The 20,827-nt window shown below is 55.7% G+C and overlaps 1 protein-coding gene across 4 annotated transcripts in view; it reads left to right on the top strand.

Moving 5' to 3' along the window:
* The window catches only part of ARHGAP26 (Rho GTPase activating protein 26), a 102,523-nt gene that overhangs the window by 13,377 nt on the left and 68,319 nt on the right, over nucleotides 1-20,827 (top strand). For all 4 annotated transcript variants that reach the window (XM_032124598.1, XM_032124597.1, XM_032124599.1 and 1 more), the window contains exons 2-11: nucleotides 4,286-4,381; nucleotides 5,313-5,374; nucleotides 5,697-5,768; nucleotides 6,833-6,934; nucleotides 8,581-8,691; nucleotides 9,509-9,613; nucleotides 10,181-10,310; nucleotides 10,600-10,700; nucleotides 13,293-13,387; nucleotides 20,293-20,371. In XM_032124598.1, coding sequence (XP_031980489.1) covers nucleotides 4,286-4,381; nucleotides 5,313-5,374; nucleotides 5,697-5,768; nucleotides 6,833-6,934; nucleotides 8,581-8,691; nucleotides 9,509-9,613; nucleotides 10,181-10,310; nucleotides 10,600-10,700; nucleotides 13,293-13,387; nucleotides 20,293-20,371 — 953 coding nt within the window. The remainder of the gene's footprint in view (nucleotides 1-4,285; nucleotides 4,382-5,312; nucleotides 5,375-5,696; nucleotides 5,769-6,832; nucleotides 6,935-8,580; nucleotides 8,692-9,508; nucleotides 9,614-10,180; nucleotides 10,311-10,599; nucleotides 10,701-13,292; nucleotides 13,388-20,292; nucleotides 20,372-20,827) is intronic.

The raw sequence follows: 20,827 nt of genomic DNA, 5'->3' as shown, positions 1-20,827 counted from the left end.
GCTCTGCCCATCTGGTTTTGTGTATTTGCTCATGATGATTCAGAGGGGGAACCTGCCAGCAGCTGCCGTCCCATCCTCAATCACTGATTAACTCCAACCACCTGGTGGAGAAGTTGTTTAATAAACAAATCAGTGCTAATTCTGGATGGAAGTGTCTCTGGGACTGGGCCAGGCCCAGAGCACCGCGGTGCCTCACGGGAGCAGGGCTTTGCTGACCTTGCTGGGAAGCGCAGAGAGGGGATTTAAACCTTCTGGAGCAAATGAAGCGTTTCTTGATGCTTCCCTGACGCTTGATGCTGACCCCAGTGGTGCAAGGGCTGGGGCTGGGCAGGTAAAACTCCATCCTGGCAGCTGCAAACGCTGTTTTCAGGCAAGAGGTTCTTGCTGCTGGATTCCTGCACGAAGTGCGGGGCCAGGTTGGATGAGTGTCCCATGCAGAGTGCTCACATGCATCCATAGGCCAGGTCCAGCTGGCCATTCCCAAAACCTGTCCCAAACCCCCTTCCCGGGGTGTCCCTGAGCTGCAGGCGTGTTGTGTGACCCCGCAAAGCGCTGTTGTGCTGCTGGCCGTGGGGACAGACACCATATTGCTGCTTTCTAAGCACCCTTGGCAGGCTGTAATCCGGCTGGTTTGGCCGCTGATTAGAGCGGCTGCTCCCTGGATTACCCATCCCGGCTGGCCCTGTGGGCGCTGGGGCTGTTCCCCGCTGGCTGCGTGGCTGGGGAGGTGCTGCCCGAGTGCTGTGTCCTGTTCCCTGCAGCCAAGTGAGGGCTGTGCAGGGGTGACCCCCCGGATCTGCCTTCTCGGGGCTGTGTCCCAGGGCAGCCCTGCTTGGGGTGCAGGGGCTGCTGGTGGGGACTGGCACTGCCCTCCTGTCCCTGTCCGGGGGATTGCAGGGGACAGACAGCCCGAGCCTGCTGTTCTTTGCTGCGGGGGAAGGAAGGGGCAGGAGTCTCAGTTCCTGTTGTCCACTTGAACATTAAATACAGGCTGTTAAGCAGTTTTCTCTGCAGGAAGTGTAGAAATCCCGCTCCGTGTGAGCACAGCCTCTGGCAGAGCCCGGAGCTTGCTTTGCAGCAGCATCCTCTGCTCTCCCTTTGTAGCAGCATTAACCCTTCATGGCCAGACTCAGCAGCAGGTTGGTCTTTAACCTGAACCACCCATCCTGCTGCTTCTGCCCCTGCCCTGGGTCCAGCTGAGCCAGAGTGTTTTGCTTTTTCCAGCTTACGTAGCAAACTGGCTGCAGAGTCAGCTCTGGGGAGAGCCCCCACCTCTGAGCCAGCAGTTTCCCTTTTCCATGGCTGACCTGACCTCCTGACATCTCACTTTGGTGTGTTGTGGTTCCCCTCAGTGTCCTACCCGTTGTTTCTGGGGTGCTGACTGCGGACCTGGCTGGAACGGGGCCACCCCCATGGTGCCCGGGGTGCTGCACTCGTGGAGGAGGCTTGGGAAATCATGACACTTCCTTCTATAAGTGGCCTTTTTCAGTAGTTCCAAATTCCTTTGGAAGAGGCTTTTTATGTGAAAAGCAACCACTTCCCAGAAAGACTGCACTCTCAGTAGTTGAGGAGGAGGAGGGACACAGGGAGGTGTTCCCTTGCTGCTGACCCTTTGCAGGATTCCTGGCGGCTGGAGAAGTGTCGCTTCAGCCAGGTTTGGAGGAAGCCCTGGAGCTGGAGGTGTGTGGCTGGGGTGGAATTCAGCCAGCAGTTGCCCGGCTCCCTGGCTGCAGAGGGAGGAGGAAAGTGGGGTGACCCCTGGGCTGGGTGGGAGGGGTTATCCAGAGGGACTGGCAGAGGGGTTATCCAAGGCTGCTTCCAGGAAAGGCTGCTGCCCTCTGTCCTGCTGGGAGCCGTCTCCCTTCCTGCTGTTCCTGTGCTGGATGTTGAGGATGCAGTGGATGGGGAGGAGGCATCACTTTTAAAAGGGCATTTTATTTAGGTCCTTGGTTGCTGTAGCTGTGCAGGCGGACTTGTGCGTGCCGGTTTTCTGTCAAAGGGACTTTCCTGAAGGGATTGTCCCATCCCCACCAGCCCAGATGGGAATAGGGAGCCATGGGAGGTGATGATGAGGAGGAGGAGAACTGCAGCCTGAGCTGGTTGTGTTGCTCAGGCAGAAGGATTTTTCAGGCTTTTTGTGGCGGTTTTCCCTCATGCTGTGGTTGACTGATCAAGCCAGCAGAGAACTTGGAAGGAAAACTTGCAGGCCCTTGGTGCAGCCCTGGTGTGATTCATGTGCAGTGTCTGGGTGGTTTTGTTCGTGTGTGAGAGGAAGCAGCAGATTCTGTTGAGCCTTTGTAGGATTTTGTGTTTGCTTGTTCACAGCCCTGGGGCAGGAGAATCCTCAGAAGCTGAGCTGGCCCGTGGAGGGGCTGCCCTGCTCTCCCTGTGCCTTCCTGCTTCCACTGCAGGGGTATTGTCCCACAACGTAGTTCAGAGGTTCCAGCTTTTAGGAAAAGGGGATGCTGGGGTGTGGGTGGGTCTGACAGTGAACAGGGAGGACAGTGAGGCCCCACAGGGTGTCCCTCTCTCCTTTTCTGACTGAACATGCTGCTAATTTTATCCTTTATTGCTGTCACTCCAGGAGTTATCTCCCTCTCCCTTGCCTATTTATAAGCACCGTGGGGCATTGCTGTCAGTGCTGCTGGCTCCAAAGGCTTCTTGGCTTTGCTCTGTCTTGTGCCTGGTCCCAGACCCGCTCCTCACTGGCAGCAGGAGGGATGGCCCTGGAGAGGGTGACCCTGCCCGGGCTGGGGAGCTCAGCTCCCCCTGGGTGTTCACCCCTGGGCTGCAGCAGCCTCCAGCTCCGTGGTGGGCACGAGGGGTGTCACATCAGGCCTGGTTCAGCTGGGGATGTGGCACATGGAATGTGGCCAAGGGCTCGGGGGGCTGCGGGTCAGCAGGGGCTGGGGGACAGGAAATGGCTCCTCATGTCATCAATGTCATCCTCGAGGTTGTTCCAGGGGAGGCAGGAGGGACTGGCTGAGAGTCCCTGAGCCCTGTGGCTGCTCCAGCAAGCTCTGCTGAGGGAAGGAGGCTGCTCCGCTGCTGACACCAGCACGGGCTCGTGGAAGGGAGCAGGGAGAGAGGTGCATGGGGCAGCCCTTCACTCAGCCCTGTGCTGAGCTGGAGCCAAGCCTCCCACCCTCCCGAGTCCATCTGCTCAACCCTGCCCAGGAGCACCTGGGAACTTTCCCCAAAAAACGTGTCTTGCTTCTGTAGGTGCCAGTGGAGACTTCTGGCAGCTCCAGGCAGGGGAAGCGTGTAAAAGCCATGCTCGTTCCATCCTCCAGGGAGCAAAGTGCAAATCCTGTTACATGTGAATCTTCTCCTTGAAGAAGCCCCCTCTGTACTTTTCCACTGGGAAAGCTCCCGAGGATCTGCCTCTCCCTGCCTGCCTTGGCTGGGTGATTTCCTGCTGCCTTAGGAAGCAGTTGTGCGAAGGCAGCCGGGACTGAGCTGGGCAGGATTAACCCCAGGGCTGTCAGCAGCGATACTGGGAAAACAGCTTTAATGCTTGGAGAAAGTTGCCAACTCCCTTATCCCATGGGGAAAGCAAAACACTTGGACTCTGGTGTGGTTATCTCTTGGCTGTTGGTGTCTGAGAGGAGGAAATGGTCTTTGCGTGCACACACATTTTCCACCGGTGCTTGGAAAGGGAAAAAACCATGGGATTTTGGGCTTTGAGTGAAGAAATGCACGGGGGAGTGAACAGCGTGTGTTCCTCGCACCGGCAGTGCTGGCAGCCGCACGCTGCCTTCGGAGCCGGTGGCCTCGCGGTGCCCGCGACCCTCTGCGTGTGCCAGGCTAACAGGGCTGGTTTGAAAAGCCAGTCCTGGATCCCCTCAGGTCACTCTGAGTAAGAACTTAATAGGATCCAGATCTCGGAGAGAATCTGCAGCTTGGGAAGCAATAAACCTCTGTGCTACTGCCTTTCCTCAGCGGGACAGGAGCATGGCAGAGGTGCCACCTCTTGGGGGGGCAGTGTCACTGTGTGTCACCATTTGCTGCTGCCCCATGGCTCTAGGTCTGAGTTCTGTGTGGCTCTTTTGGTATTTTGAGGTTTCATCTCCTGTAGGGTATCTTGGGGGGTGCACCCCACAGAGCCCTGTCCCTGGGGTGGATGCAGAAGGACAGCGCTCTGGGGCTTCCCTGGTGCCAGGGGTCCCTTGCACAGACCCCTCTGTGGGTATTTCCTGGCTGGGATCATGTGTCTGCCTGCATCCTGCTGTTGGGATGTTTCCCACTGGTAACATCCCTGTTTTCCCTGCTCCTGCCCTCCCAGACCTGTCGGCTGCCAAGCGCAAGTTCGCGGATTCCCTCAATGAGTTTAAATTTCGCTGCATCGGCGACGCTGAGACGGATGACGAGATCTGCATAGGTGAGTCCTGGTGCTCCTGGAGCCACAGCCTAGAGCCCTGAGCAGGCCACGGTGGGGAAACACCACAGGGACACCAAGGGGCTCAGGAATGTGTCTGGGTGCTCTCTGGAAGCACCATCAATAAAGCCTTCCCCAGGGAATCAGCTGTTGCTTCTCGGCCTAAGTCTGTCCTTGCCAGATAGGAAGGGAGACGATTGCCTGTGTCTGAAAGCACCTCAGTTATCTGGATGTTTTGCACTGGAGAGGAGAATCTGCAGGTGGCTGTGGTTTTGGTACACAGCAAGGGGCTGTGCTCTGAAGCAGAGGAGCAGCAGCCTCGCTGCCAGAGCACAGGATCCTGTGCTAGAGGGAATCAGCAGTGCCGAGCCTGGCAACGCTCCCTGAGCTGAGCCTGGCTCTGCCGCAGAGCTTCTCCTGGCACAGGGCGGCAGCTTCAGCCTCTTCCCTCTCTCATCCTGCTCCTGCCCCAGCTGAACTTTTAGAGCTTATTGTGCACATCGTCTGGAGCCCGGAGAGCAAAGGAGCTTTAGCCCTGATTTAACTTTGCTTGTTTATTTGTGCCCAGTCTCTCAACAGAAATAGCTCCTCACCCAGGTCTCCCTGGTGCTGTGCCCGTGCTGGGGAGCTGCCCCTCGTGGGCTGGGCATGGCTGGAGGCCCGTGCTGCGCTGTGGGGCTGGTTGATGACTGACTGTTGGGTGGGGCACGTTTGGGCTGAGAATGTTGCTCTCTGGAGGAGGAAGCCTGGTCCTGGGGATGGTCTGCTGCCAGCCGCTTCTGTAGGCAGCCGGAACCTTTCTAGGTAGAGAGCAAAGATAATAAAAAAACCCCAACCCAACCCCCCCCACCCCAAAACACAGACAGACAAAACCCCTCTGTTCAGTTTCTTTCTTTAAAAATGGAATGTTAAATGCTGACTGCGTCCCTTCCAGCCAAGTCTCTGCAGGAGTTCGCCACGGTGCTGCGGAACCTGGAGGACGAGCGGATGCGCATGGTACGGCCCCATCTGTCCTGGGAGCAGGGGGTGGTGGCACCCTGGGCACCGTGGTGACAGTGGCTGCCAGCCCCAGTGCTCCTTCCCTCGCCTGCAGTGGAGCTGCAGGGGAGGGCAGAGGGAGGAGGGGGTGGGCTTGGCGGGGAAACCCCTGACAAGCATCAGGAATGGAGTCTTGCTGCTGGAGAGTGGTTGGTGCTGGGGGGGGTCACAGGTTTGCAGAGACAAGGGGTGAGGCCTGTGAGTGTCTGGGGGCTGTGGGAGGTTTCTGTGGAAAGGCTGTGGAGCAGCACAGGTGAGCTGTGCCTGTCGTTGCCCCCAGATCGAGAACGCCAGCGAGGTGCTGATCACGCCGCTGGAGAAGTTCCGCAAGGAGCAGATCGGGGCTGCCAAGGTAACCCAGCCACTGTCCCCCCGGAGCTGCCAGGACCTGGCACACTGCAGGATGGGCTCAGGCATGGGAGGAGGCGGTGTGCTGCTGTGGGATGGACATGGGGACGATCCAGCTCCTGGGAAGTGCCTCAGTGTTCTGAGTTCACACACAACCAAGTAACCAATGCCAAGGGCAAAAAACTGCATGCCTGCTGAAGTGAACTTTTTTCCTTGCTCCAAGGAAGAACTTGGATTTTCTTGGAGGGGTTCACGTTTTCCTGAGTCCCCCAGCATGTGCTCCCTACCCCAGAGTCTCGCTGGGGGCTGCACGGGAACTCTGATGCTTCTGCAGGATGGGGAACCACCGGTGAGGCTGAAGGCGGCTGTGAGACAGCCTGGCCACCCCCCCTTTCTTTCCTGCTTTTGTTCTGAAATGAAAACCACTGTTTGTGGCTCCCCTGTTGTTATAACAACCTGCTGCTGCCTGCAAGCAGCTCATGCCAGCGCCGGGGGCCGTGTTTGCATGGCAGCAGTGCCCAGCCCGGCAGAGAGGAGCCCTCCGGAACGGACCTGGGTATGAGCGGGTGCCAGCATGGATTTGGTCCTGGCATGTTGGGGTGGCCAGGCTGGGATGAGAGGTGCAAAGGAAAGTGAAGTTGACATCCTTAATGCTCCTGCCACAAACAGCCAAGTGTCTGTGTCATGGTCCTGTGTGACACGGAGGAGAAGCTCTCGCAAGGGGTGGCAGGGGTGGGATGTGGAGTTGTGACCATGTTCTGGTTAGAAAGCACTTTCCTCGCTCTGTTGTTTTTGGACCTGGATCTGGATGTTTTACCAAGCACTGGGCCCCAGGAACAGAGGAGGGGTTCCCTCATGCCTTGGGTTTTGGCAGCGTAAGCTGTTTTCCTGCAGCTGCCTGATGCTGGCAGATAAAAGCAGCCTCACCTGCTTCCAGCTGCTGCCCCAGGTCCTGTCTCGTGTTAGCTCCCCCCTGGGACTGCCATCCTGCCCGGTGCCTTAGGGGTGCTGTCACAGCTGCTCTGGGGCCGTTGTGTTCGGTGTCACACTTTCTGTTCTCTTTTGTAGGATGCTAAAAAGAAATACGACAAGGAGACAGAGAAATACTGTGGTGTCCTAGAAAAGCACTTGAACTTGTCTTCCAAGAAGAAAGAATCCCAGCTTCAGGAGGTGAGAGCAACTTCTGAGTTTCCATGTCTGGCTGTGACTGTGGAGAGCTTTTTGAATGCCTCACACAGCCTATAACAAAGGTTCTCCTGGTTGTAAACTCATTTTTTCCCTCGGTCTGGGTGCAGGTGCCGGGTTTTCCCCTTTTCCTTGTAGCGAAAGGAGACGGAGCTGTTTTGGAGAGTAAATCAGAGAGATCCCAAAATGGATAGCAATCAAAAAGGAGAGAGGGTTTATAATTAAAGAGTGTAAGAGAAAGGAACTGGTTCTGCTGCAGGCTTCCCGTGTGGCAGCACAAATCATGGATGTCTGGTCTCCTCTGCAAGTGGCTGCTCTGCTTTGTGCTCCAGGGGGGGAGGGATCAGGCTTAGTGCCTTAAACTCTTAAAGAGCCATCAGTGACTCGGGGTGTGGTTAGCTGTGGTGACAAGTGCTCCTACTGGATGAGGATGCAGAGTTTTCAATCACTTCTTTCAAGTCTGGAATTCCCTGTTCTGGCCCAGAGCTGGGTTGGTCCTGCAGGATGTGTGTCCTTGCCTTTGGGCATGGTGCTGGTGTGCTGCTGATCCCTTACTGGGGGCACTGGTGGGCACGGGGCTCCTGTACCCAGGTGGTGGGACCGTGCCCAGCAGAGCTGGGGACTTGAGAGCAGAAATAGCTGTGGCACAGGTGATCATCTTCCAGCACATCAGTGCTGAGGAGCGCTCAGAATCCAGCCTGCAAGCCAGCCTTGTTTGTAAATAACTTCCTGTGTGGAAGCGTCCTGCTGTCCCGGGGGATGGTGGCTTTTCAATGACCCTCTGAGCCCTTGGTTTAGTCTGTGTTTGAGGTGCTGATGTGGGGCACGGGAGTGGAAGGAATTCTGAGTGCGGAGGGAAGGATCTGCTCGTGGCTGTCAGGGTGCAGCAGTGGCTGTTAGAGGGGTGATCCTGTGCCCCAGACAGAGCACGGCCCTGTGGGGCTGCCTGGAGGTGCCGTGTGGGATACAGGTGGGACGTGTTCGGGATTCCGTGCGGGATTCCGTGCGGGATTCCGTGCAGGATTCCGTTCGGGATGTGCCGGGATGCTGATGCTGTGCGGGTGCGTTGGAGCAGCGCTGGCTGCTGGTGCCATCTGGTGGCATCTCCCACCCGGGCCCTGGCTCGGGCCGCTGCCGGCGGGCAGGAGGAGCCTGGAGCCCGCTGGAAGCAGCTCCCAGTTCAGGTGCCGGTTTCTGTTCCCACTGCCACTGGGAAGTGTCCGTGGTTTGTGTGGCTCAGACCCCACCGAGGGAGGGGGTGTCTTTGAAAGAGGATTCAGTGTGGAGCTGTGAATCAGGGTGGATGTGGCACCCCTGGCGAGGGGAGTGCTTTCCAGAGAGGGGAGAGTTGCCTTTTCTTGTCAAGTTCATAGTGATTTCCATTTTTCTCGCCTCTACTGCATGTTTTCTACCCAGCTGTTGGGGAGGTGAGAACATGAGTCATCAAACCCATTTTTCCCAGCTGAAGGAAGAGCGTGCTCGTGTGGATCAGGTTTATGTTTATTGCTGTGCCATCTGTGCAGCTGGGGCTGGGGGCTGGAGCTGGGTTTGCTCTGGTGGGGGTGTTCCCATCAGAGCCAGGTGTTCTCTGGTCAGTCCTGAGCTCTGTTTCCTCTCCAACCCCCCTGCAGGCAGACAGCCAGGTGGACCTGGTTCGGCAGCACTTCTACGAGGTCTCCCTGGAATACGTCTTCAAGGTGCAGGAGGTCCAGGAGAGGAAGATGTTTGAGTTTGTGGAACCTGTAAGTGAGCTCTCAATCTGCCTCAGCCTGCACAAAACTGGGGGTGGGTGGTGAAACGGGGTCGTGGGGGGCACTGGCAGTGGAGGGGCTGGGGGGTCCAGCCTCACCCCACAGCCCCTCTCACAGAGGGGGTTTGAGAGGGGGAAGCTCTGTGGGAGCCACGGGGCACAGAGCCATTGGCTCAGCGACCCTGTGTGTGCTGGAAACCTTTCAACATGTGATTTTTTATTGTGGGGACTGTCTATCAGGGAGGGTGGGCTGAGGGGCCCGTGCAATTAAAAGAAAACTGCTCTTGATTGGGGGGAACCCCCCAAATTTTAACCAACGTTCACAAAGGAAAGAGAGTGCAGGAGTGACAGAAATAAGGAAAAAAGTTTTTAAGATGTGCCTTTGCTCAGGTGTTAAGTCATTTAAAGCTGTTCTGGGAAGTGCCAGACCTCCCAGCTCTTTGTAAAGGTGATTCCTGCTGAGCCAAGAATAACTCGGAGCTGGGAGAGGCACAGAGTGCTGCCTGCTCTGCCTGACACCTCCTGGCTCTGCTCCTGGTGACCCCGGGCCTGGGGAATGCAGGGAGGGGGACAGAGGTGTGGGGGGTCCTGGGGCTTGCCTTGGCTCCAGGGGAAGGAAGCAGCCTTGACTTTGAGATCCATTCAGAGGAGGCTTGGCTGTGAAATGAGGAGCAGGGCATCTTCCCAGGGCCCACGAGGGAGCCCCTCCACCCCTGGGGGCTGCGGAGCCCCTTCCCCTCGGCAGTGGCGGCTCTGGGAGCAGCTCTGGGTCTCTTCTGACCATCTCCATTTACTTTTTCCCAATGCAGCTGCTGGCCTTTCTGCAGGGGCTGTTCACATTCTACCACCACGGCTACGAGCTCGCTAAGGACTTCAGCGATTTCAAGACAGAGCTGACAATCAGCATCCAGAACGTGAGTGTGCCTGGGGTGTCCCCGTGCCCGAGGTGTCCCCATGCCTGGTGCCTGTCCGTGTCAGTGTCTGGCAGAGCCAATTCACCTGGTGGTGTATTTTAATCACAGAAGCACAGTTTGGGTTGGAAGGGACCTTAAAGAGCATCTCATTCCACCCCCTGCCATGGGCAGGGACACCTTCCACTGTCCCAGGCTGATCCAAGCCCCTTCCAACCTGGCCTTGGGCACTGCCAGGGCATCCCCACCTTCACAGGGAAGAATTTCTTCCTAATAGCCAATCTAAATCTCTCCTCTTCTAGTTTAAATCCATTCTCCTTGTCCTATCACTATCTACTCGTGTAAAAAAATCACTCTCCCTCTTTTTGTAAGCCCTTTTAAAGTACTGGAAGGCATTTCCAGTCGTTGTAATATTTTTCCTTTAGCTTAAATTCAGGCCCAGGAAGCAAAGGTGCCCTGTGGCTGCCCCTGGGCTCCCCAGCCCCATTTCCCACCCAGCCCCACCCCACGTGCTGCAGAGCCAGGCACAGGTCCCTGCACTGGAGAAGACATTCCTGTTTTAATTTGCAGACAAGAAACCGCTTTGAAGGAACGAGGTCAGAGGTTGAAGCTTTGATGAAGAAGATGAAGGAGAATCCTCACGAGCACAAGAACATCAGCCCTTACACGATGGAGGGGTATCTCTACGTGCAGGAGAAGCGTAGGTGTCGGGGTGGGGAATGCGGGGCGGGGAACCTGGGGAAGGGCTTTGTCAGGACAGGGACACAAAGGCTGATTCAGCAGGTGCAGAATCCCTGGAAGACAGGGATGGGCCCAGTGAGTGGGGTATTGGGGGGGGGAATGTGGCAGCCGGGAGAATCACTGCCAGTGCCTCATAAAACTCTTTCAGGTACAGGAGTCTGGCATGTGAAGTGATGGTTACACATAGCGGGCTCTAATGTGAGGGCACTGGAACTGTTCTGGGCGTGAACCCTGTGTTTGCTCTGCAGGTCACTTTGGGACCTCCTGGGTGAAGCATTACTGCACCTACCAGCGGGAATCCAAGCGCATCACGATGGTGCCCTTTGACCAGAAGTCAGGAGGAAAAGGGGTGAGTGCTGGCAGGAGCAGCACTGTGTCCTGCCAGGGAGCACGTGGCACTGCTGGCTGCAGGCTCTCCCGGGGCTCAAACTGTGTCACCTTTTTGGCAAGGTGACACACATGCAGTGAAGTGGGTCACATTCATTCCAGGCTGAGTGGCTGCCACACGGGGAATGAACTTGGCACCTGCTTTGAGAAGAAAAAGACAGGAGACCCTCAGAGCCCGCAGATCTTTGCCAGCCACCTGCCCCCACCACGCTCCAGCTCCATGGGTGCCTGCTCCCCAGTCCCTTGTTCCTGCTCCAAGGCATGGACAAGAGAACCTGTTCATTATTTTGCTCCTTCCCTAATGCCTGTGACTTGTCCAAGGCAGGGTTGGACAGGGCTTGGAGCAACCTGGTCGAGTGGAAGTGCCCTTGCCCATGGCAGGAGAGTGGAGTAAGATGAGCTCTAAGTGCCCTTTCCACCCAAACCATTCTGTGGGTCTCTGATGATCCTGTGACTCAGCCAATGAAGTTGTTTTGTTTTGGACAGAGCCACAGGAGAGCCTGGAGCTCCCCTTGGCCCTGGGGGGGTGTGGGGAGCCAGCACGGGCTGTGTCCCCAGTGCTCCCAGGGCTGTGTCCAGGGCTGGCTTTGCTCCTCTGTACAGCAGGAACAATAGACCCCTCCAGTGCTCCCAGCTGGGACGGTTTGCAAACACAATCCCCTTGCTGAGGAGTGCCTGGGGCAGCTGGACAGGCTCCCACACGGCTTCCTGCTGGCACAGGGAGCCAGCTGTGGGCAGGAAAGCTTCTAAAATTAATTTCCTCTTGCCTTGGAGCATCTTCATTATAGCTCAGCATTAACATACCCCAGCCCTGTAATCATCAGCGGCTGTGCTGGGTTTCATCTGGTCCCTTCCCATTTCAGGGCTCTCTCCGCATCCAGGAGGGTGGGAGCTGCTGGCAGCATCCTGAGCCCCTCTCCAGGGCTGTGCTTGCACCTGTGGCTTGCACCACCCTGGCATGAAACGCTGCCTGTGCTGGGGCAGCTCTGGCCAGGGTTGGTCGGTGGTGACTGCCATGGACATCTCAGCGTGGAGCAGCCTGGGGGCTTGGGGCTGCACTGCTGGGAATTTTGGGGTCTGGCTGGAGCAGGTGCCAAGGTGCTGCACGAGGAGACCCATCACTTGTGGTGGTATCAGCCCCTCGTGGCCTTGGGCTGTGGCCAGAGCTGGGTATTGGTGGGTTCGGAGCAGGGGCATTCCCTGAATTCTGGACAGAGAGCTGGGCAGAGTGGGAGCAGCCTTGTGCCGGCAGCGGGCCAGGCTGGGGAGCACCAGGGGCAGGTGGCCACTGCCAAACCCTGGGGAGAAGCCCTGCAGGGAGCTCTCAGGTCTGTCTTGCTGGGTCTGTGCTGGGCCCCTTGTCTGGGACACGAGGGTTATTGGTGAGTTAGAAACCATGGAAGCACACGAGAACAGTCAGGTAGGAATTGGGGCTTCTCCCCCAAAATGTGGCAGGCTCAGAGACCCAACAGGAGAGCATCTACAGCAGTGCCTGCGATATGGGCAACAAGCAGGAGGGGCTGGAAGCCACCGTGCAGCAGGAAAAACACTGCCATCATGGGGACACGGTGGGATGACCAGGACTGTGTGTTAGGGAGTGCTTTGGTTGTCTGGAGCTGAATGATGGTGGCAGTGGAGAGGAGTTTATGGCTGAGAACCAGTAAATTTAGAATTTACACCTCCCTGTAGGGGTTTAATGGACATGTGGTTGTGGCACGTGAGGACGTGGATTAGTGGTGGGCTTGGCTGTTCTGGGGAACTTTTGGACTCTGTGATCTTAGAGGTCTTTTCCAATCTAAGTGATTCTAAATATGTTTCCTGGAAAAATGGTGATGTCAGGGAACAGGGTGGTCAGCCAGGGTGTCATCAGGAACAGCACAGAGAGCCCAGAAAAGTGTCTGTCTCCAGGAACTCCTTCAGAATTCATTTTCTCTTAAGTCATCAGTGGAATTTCACAGTTGCCGGAGAAGTGTCTGTGCTGGCAGGGGCTGAGGCAGGTTTTCCTCCAGCAGAGGACAGCAATGCTCACAGATCCTGCTGGATTGCTGCTCAGCCCTGTGGAAATCCAGTACAACTTGGATGCAGAGAGGCATTCTCTGGATGGGAGAATGGTTTTGTCGTTGCTTTGTTATCTAATAAACATTTTAAGACATGTTTGCTCCTGTTAAGAGTCCTCGTGTGCACAGTGCTGCCAAAAACGCAGCGTGGAGTGCAAACTGCCAGCAGGTCTATGGAGTGTTGTTCAGCAATGGAAAACAAAGCTAACTTTGCCCAAAAGTTGTGGTCCAGCACTCCCTGCCCACATGAAGAATGGGTTGTGGGGTGCTTAATGCACAGATTGAATCATGGGCATCCTGAAGGGAAGGCTCCTCCTGGAAGGTTTTGGCCTAAACAAGGGTGAAAAGACAAGTCCTCATGTCAGAGGTATAAACAGATGTTTTTAGCAGGGTGATGTTGCCAGATCCCCCCAGGTTTGAACCCGCTCATTGCCAGCAGTGGGTGCTGGGGGCAGGTCTCTGTTCTTGGCCTCAGCTGTGATTTTGTCTCTGCTCAGGGGGAAGATGAAGCTGTCACCCTGAAATCCTGCACACGGCGGAAGACAGACTCCATTGAGAAGAGGTTCTGCTTTGATGTGGAGGCTGTGGATCGGTGAGTGCTGACAGGAAGCTCCTGGGGCTGTGGTGACTGTGTTTGGGGAAGGGCTGTGCTCCTGCACTGGCTTTGGGACAGTTCCTGTGCAGTTTCCGTGTTCCTCTCCTTTACTCACACGCTCTGTGAGTGGAAAGCATTAGTCCATGGAATCACACCTCTCCCAGCCAGGTGCTCTCTGCGTACTGAGCTGGTACTTTGGTTTACAAGTCTCTCTGACTCAAGTTTCTCTGACTTTAAGGGTTCTTTAGCACTTCTGCAGCCTCTGGCCACACAAGGTGAGCAGTCATCAGCCTGGGAAAGGTGCTCTATGGGTGTTTAGCAGGGATGTGCTGCCTCTTTCCAGCACTGGGTATCTGTTGGAATAGTGTCAGCTTTTCTGCTGGACTGGCAGTTGCTGGTTCACTGTGGATGGGTGATAATGGACCTCTGGCTCGTGCCTCCAGGCACTTTCACTCATTTTTCCTGCAGAAGTAAAACACTTCTGCTGTGACTTACCACACAGCAGCTGGACCAGAGGTACATGTGGATTCAATCTGTGGCACCCAGGAGTGAGAGCTGTTACCACATCAGTCAGCATCATGCATGGCACACACACATAAACAGGAAAGCCAGGCTGGCGTTGCTATTCCAAAAGGAATTAGTCACTGCCTCGGATCTCCCTCGCTGCGGGAAGTTCACGTGGTTCAAAAAGCCTGCTCCAAAGGCACTCAGTGTGTTCTCCCAGTTGTGTGCCTGTCCGTGGTCCAGCTGTCCTCTCCTCTGCAGGAATTCCCAGGAGGTCTCAGAAGAACCCCAGTCCATTAAAATCTGGGTGTTGAACAATGCTGGAATGACCCGTGGTGCCTCTCCCTGTCCAGCCTGTGCTTCGGCAGCGTTTCAGTGCCAGCCCATGGCAGGGAGGGGTTGGGGTGATGGAACTCTGCCTGTGTTGGCTGAGGGATGAGATAACCTGGGGCTGCCTCCCACTCTCTGGAGCTGTGCTTTTCTCCAGAAAGCTGCAGTATTTCTGCTGACACGGGAATTTTTTTTTGCTGTGCCCTGAGGATATTTTTTTATAATGTGAAAATCAAACTAAGAGTGAGAGAAGGAGAATGGAGCCACAATAATTTTCTTCAGTGTGTTCAGAGGTAGCTGAAGCTTCCCTTGATGTTTGGAGCCTGCCAGGCATGGGATCAAGAGCTGCTCCAGAAATCTGCGTGCTCCATGTAAATCATGGCAGGGGAGTAGCACAGGAAGGGGAAACCTGAGGAATTTCTCCTTTCATGGGCGTGTTCCTGCTGCAGGGATTTGCCTCTGTCCAAGAGGGCAGGAGAGCAGGACACACCTGAAGGAAAAGGCTGTTTTCTCCCAATATACAGGCAGCTCTGCATTCTCTTGGTATCAGAATTTGTCATTAGATGTCTAAAATACTGGGTATTCTGAAGATAAACTTAAGAGGAAGAGAAAACAGCAGCTTTTGCCACGGCTGAAAGAGACTGTGATGTGCCCAGCCTGTCTCCCTCTTCCTGGGGAGGATCTGGGCACCGTCAGGGCATCAGGTCCCGCTGTCAGTGCCAGGGTGTGCTGGACATCCCCTTCGCCTTGCCGGGCTCTCAGGGCTTGGGCTGTTCCACAGCTCCCGGGACAGCCTGGAGGTGGCAGCCTCGGCCGGTGCTTCCCAGCGCTGCCATCGCTCAGAAATGGGCTTTTGTCAGCGTTGCATTTTGGGGGCTCAGACAGCACGGGGTGCAGGGCGGGAGCTCAGCAATAACACCCTAAATAGCGCCAGCTAAGAGCTGTTCCTTCTTAGGTGGGAAAAAAAGTGGGTTTTTCTCCTGTAAGGATGATTCAGAGCAACCGAGCTGAAAATCTGGAGCCTGATCTGTTATTACAGCATTGCTTCCTTGTCACAGGATCCCAGAATAGTTTCTGTTGGACCCTAAAGCTCATCTCATTCCGGGCAGGGACACCTTCCACTAGACCAGGTTGCTCTGAGCCCTGTCTAACCTGGCCTTGGCATTTGAAAATAGTTCTGATGTTCAATGTAGCAAGTTAGAACTATTGTATTGCTTTGTTACAGCAAAATTAACCCCAGAATGGTGTTCTAGGGTCTGGCTGAAAATACACCCCAGTGGGATGGATACTGTGTTTTACTGTTAATGCTCTTTTATCATTAGCTAAACTTGTTTGTCGTCTCTGCACGTTAAGTCAGGTTGATAAACAAGGTGAACAGGGATGACAGCCAGTGTCTTACCAAATGAGCCAGAGGAGGAGTATCTCATTTGGCTGATGACAAAGGCTGTGTCATTTAGGACGATGTAGGTCATTGCTCTGGGCCAGAAGCGAAGTGCTGCTAAGTGCCAGCTGGCTTTTAGGGGAGTAGGGGGTTTTCAGATGCAGGGTTCAGCCTCTCGGTGGGTCACGAGGGCAGTGAACTCTGCAGGTACCACCACTACCCTGGATTCTGCCTGGGTGCCCCCAGGATGACTGGCACACACCTGGTGCACAGTGAGATTGTAGAACCAGAATCCCAGAGGCACTGAGGTGAAAAAAGACCCCCAACACCATCGAGTCCAAGCTGTGCCCCATCCCCACCTTGTCCCCAGCCCGGAGCACTGAGTGCCACCTCCAGCCCTTCCTTGGGCACCTCCAGGGATGGGCACTCCAAACCTCCCTGGGCAGCCCCTTCAATGCCTGAGCACCCTTTCTGTGAAGGAATTCTTCCTGGAAGAGTTGGCACAGTGGCTGGGTGGTCGGCGTGGGGGAGCTGCCAGGCACCTGCCGAGCGCTGCCGTGAGCTGATGGCTTTCCCTAGGAAGGCTGTTGGCCTTGCTCTGGGAATGCTCTTGACAGACCCAGGGCTCTGACTGGGGCAGGACCTGCTCCCCTGTGCCAGGTGACCCCACCTCTGCCGGTGTCCCCGTGCCTGGCAGCACCTCTCAGTGCAGTTCAACCTGTACCCGTTCCTCTGCCGGTGTCGCCTTTCCAGCGACCTTTAAAACAAAGCCTCGGGGGTTGTCACAGGGGGGCGAGGGATGGGTTGTCACAGGCAGGGATGAGGAGCCCTGCAGGACATGCTGGTGGCTGTGCTGGTGGTGCTCTGAGCTCTAAGGGGATACCGAGACTTTCTGAGTTCAGGGTCAGTGTCCCCCTTAATTCCATCTTTGCTCATCGACATTTTGGGGCCACATCTGGCTGCTGGTGCCTGGCCCATGGCTGTGGGGTCCTGTCTGGGCTGCACTGCTCTGCTCAGGTTGGGACTGGGAACACCTCTGTGCACTCAGCCCCTGTTATTAACACACTCTGGTTGTTTGCATCAGCAGTTTAGATTGTCTCGCTGTGATAAGCTGCTACAGCAGTTGGAAGTTCTTATCTGTTTCTATTGCTTTCCTTATTTGTTTGTTTTCCTGGAAGAAGGAAAAGCTATTGCAGTTTCTCATTTTCTCAGTGTGCTTAGTCACAGCTCCTTAAGGCCAGGCCATTTGTCACAAAAGCTGAGATATTGAGAAAATTCAAATTTCCTGTGTGGTCTCGTATGGAAAAATCTTCCATTTTTAGATTGTAGCACATTGAAAATATTCTTTCTTATTAAGTGTTTGCCATGTTCTGCTCTGATCTCAGCCTCCTACACTCACTCCATTTAGAAATGGATTTCTTCTGATCCCAAAATGTCCCTTTCCCCTCCTTATGTCCCAGAAAAAGGCAAAGGGATTTGGTGCCTGCAGGTGGAAATGTGGGATGCAGCACCCAGGAGTGAATCAGCAGGTCCTTGGTCTTGTTTGCCACAGGTTTATGCATCCTTGATGGCAGATCCAGGAGGGTGTCCTGCTGTCCCAATGTCACGGCCGTGGCTGGCTGGGGTGCACTGGTTCCACATGGGTCCAGGTGCATCCCACATTGGGAGGAGGTGGGAGCTGCCCCACAGCTAAATCTGTATTTACTGTACATTGTAAATAATTACCTGTATAAATGACCCCCAGTGTTCGGGGTCATTTGTTGGGTGAGGGGACAAGGACAGATCTGTTTGGTTTATCTTTTGGGAAAGGACGTCAGAGCAGGGTCTTTGCCGGGGCTGGATAATGGAGATAACCCCAGTAAGGAGCACGCTGTGGAAGGGGGTGATCCTGGAGGAGGCTCGGGGGATGGTGCTGTTTGCAGGCAGTGTTTCCAGCAGAGCTGGTGCTGGCAGCGTTGGCAGGAGGCTGTTCCAGTGCCAGCCATCCGACCTGGCTGTGAGCACAGGAGCCCCGTGGGCATCGGCCACATCCATAATGAATGAGGCGTAATGTGTGGGTGCATTTTAAATTTATCACAGCCAGGAAGATGGTTCTGCTCAGGAAAGTGATGCAATGGGTGCCCTGGCAAATAAACACTGGGGGAGGAAACGCAGAGCTATTTGCAATGGAAATTGGGTTTGATTCAGTTTTGCAGCCCCTCCCATCATGCTGTTAAAGAAGTTTGACTTTGAAGTGAAGCCCGAGGAGTTGTTATCTGCCCAGAGGCAGAACAAACATTTGCTGTTATCACCTCTTTGCCCTGTGCTGAGGGAACCTGGCACTCCAGATACCAGCCCTGCCACTCTGGGACCGTGCTTTGCTGGGAGTCCAGTGTTCAACATACCATGAATGGAGGGTTTGAATTTCTCTGTTCTAATGTCTTGGCTAAAGAGACAGAAATCCCAGTATTTCCTTTCCTGTGTGTCCCTAGCTGAGCTAGAGCCCTTCCAGGGCTTTCTGACCGGGCTGTCAGTGCCTTCAGCAGCAGCTTGGCTTAAACTCAGACCTAAGCCCTGGCTTAAGCAGCCACTGCAGCTCCCCAGGTACCAGGGACTGCTCTCAAGTCACTTTGTACCTGCACAACAAGGAGCTTTGTGCAGTGTTTTGGACATATTTGCTGTTGGATGTGGAGCGTTTTCCCTCTCAGATGGGACGATGGTTAAGTGGTTTCCTCTTCCCTCCTAAGTGAGTAAACTTCCAAACCACTAAGCTGGTGAGTATTGACTGACTCACCAATGGGATTAGCAGAGATCAAGCTCATTATGTCTGGTTTTTGGACCTGGGCACGGCTTCCACTGGTGGGATGGTGCTGAGCTGCTGTGCGTCTGCTGAAAGCTGGGCTGGTTGGATGGGGAGTGGAGTTAGGGAGAAAGGTTAATCCTCAGTTCCTGGCCTGTGCGTGCCACAAAGCAGCAGAAGATGGGCCAAACCCACCTCTTGAGAGCCCCTGCTGAAGTTTACTTTTCTTACAGGCTCTTATCAAGGACCAAAGGGTATCTGCAGTGTTGGTGCAGCTCACGTTTTCCTGCTGAACCACCCTTGGGAAGTTCAAGTTAGAAGTCACCCCTCTCCCAGGCTTTATCAGGTTTTGAGGACCGAGTACCGAGCAGAGCCTACGTGCTCTGTGGAGCACTCTGCGGGCGGTTGGCAGCTCCCGAGGTTTAACCCCCTTCCCACCGCGTGTCCCGGCAGCCCGGTGCTCGGAGCAGTGTTCCTGACTCCTGTGCCGTTCCAGAGCCCCGCGCTGCTGGGCGTGGGAAGAGCAGCATCAGAGGTTCTGTGCTGGCACAGTTCCCGTGTGTGAAACCCCACGGGAAGAGAGCACCAGCAGCCCCCCTGTGTCTCCCGGTTGCCAGGGAATGTGCTGGCCGTGCTCCGGCGGGAATCGCCGCTGTGCTCCGCCGATGCGTCTGGAAACAGCTGGGAGGGAGCAGCAGCACCAGAGCAGACACACGGACAGGTCTCGCTGTCTGACAGCCCGGGGGCTCTGCCTGGCTCCAGGAGCAGCGGTGGGAGGGGATGTGGCCACCCCCTGGGAGCTGCAGAGCCAGCCCAAAGGCACAGGGCTGTGGAGGTGCAGGGTTAGCCAGCTATGTGTGTCGGGATCCAGGCTGCGGGGTGAACCGGGATGTGGAGATGGAAATCGTGGTGCAGTGAGATGCCAGCCCCTGGTGTGGGATCACAGCTCCCACCCGCTGTGTCCCCCTGCACCTGAGGCTGTGCAAACACTCTGTCTTGTCAAATCCATCCTCACCTCGCTGGTCATGCTTAACAGAGCAGGTAATTGAGGTTTGACTCCTTGCATGGCAAGGGTGGTCCAGGAGCGCACGTAGCGTCCACTGAGGAGCACGGAGATGGCGTTGGCCCTTGGGCGAGGGCGGTGCCAGTGCTGTCCCCTGGCTCCTGTGCTGTGTGTGCAGCACCTGGGCCTGTCCTTTCCCCTTCTCATTACAGTAAATTAGCAGTCACAGGGCTGTTGTTGGAGGCTGGATTGACAGGGAGCTCAGGGCTGTTGTGTGTGTGACAGTGCTGGGGGCAGGACCAGCACCCCTGGGACCCTGTGAGGTTGCTGGAGAGGGACACGGACCAGCATTGTGTCACTGCCACTGCTGTTCTTACAGCAGGGCATGGACAGGGCCAGGGGACTTGCACAGCCATGAGGGCACAGACACCTCAGGGATGAACTGCTTCGCACAGCAGAAGGTCTCCTCCATGAGCCAGTGCTTGGGGTAGTGGTGAGACATGGGGGGCTGGGATGTGTGGGGCTCCTGCTTCCTTGGCTACCTTCCTTGGCTACCTTCCTTGGCTACCTTCCTTGGCTACCTTCCTTGCCTTCCCCTGCTGTTGCACGGACGTGCTTAGCCCAGTGCAGGTGAGCTGGCTGGCTGAGGGCCAGAAGAGGAATTTGGCACCCAGCTCTTGCACAAAACCACCAGAAAGGTGGGGGATTGTTGGAGATGTCCTCTGCTCGCTTGCTGATCCTGGTCAGGACCTGCAGGGATGTCCATGGAGGGGTCAGGCTGGGCTCAGTCCCTTGTGCTGGGGCTTGGCTAGGAAGGAGCTTGTCCTCCTTCCCTCTTCCTCTCATGGAAGATTTATCTTTGCCACCTTTGCAGTTCATTTACGGCGTCCCCTTTCTCTCGGCAGGCCCGGCGTCATCACCATGCAGGCACTTTCGGAGGAGGACCGGAGGCTGTGGATGGAGGCGATGGACGGCCGGGAGCCGGTGAGCAGGAATATTGGCCAAAAAGCAGAGGAACTCGTGGCGAGCTCTGGTAGCCCTGGGCAGATTGCTGATTGCTCGCTGCGGAGCCGCTGTCATGCAGCGCCTGCCAGCCGGCGTGGGAGCTGTATCCGTGGGGCAGCTCCTGCCTCCTGCCAGGAGAATCCTTTAATCCCTTGGTTAAATATTTGAGGTAATACTGTATCTCCTGTGCTTGGATTGCTCGGAGGTGCGGTGGAGAGGAGGAGGGTAGGCTTGGCCAGCACAAACATGCTGCTGTGCTGTGCTGAAAGGAAAACATGGCAAAAAGAGCAGTGGAAGAAAATACGTTGTAGATTTCCAGGACTGTTGGAGTCCTGCGACTCCTTGGCAGCCACTCCTGGGTCTGGTAGAGAATTGCACGTTTCGTGTGAGCGGAGGAGTGTGGCCCCTGTTCCCCGTGTTTGCTCCTGCTGTGCC

Source organism: Corvus moneduloides, chromosome 15 (genome assembly GCF_009650955.1).
Source record: "Corvus moneduloides isolate bCorMon1 chromosome 15, bCorMon1.pri, whole genome shotgun sequence".
Lineage (NCBI taxonomy): Eukaryota > Metazoa > Chordata > Aves > Passeriformes > Corvidae > Corvus > Corvus moneduloides.
The sequence above is the reverse complement of the archived record's forward strand: the minus strand, read 5'-3'. Positions and strand labels throughout refer to the sequence as shown.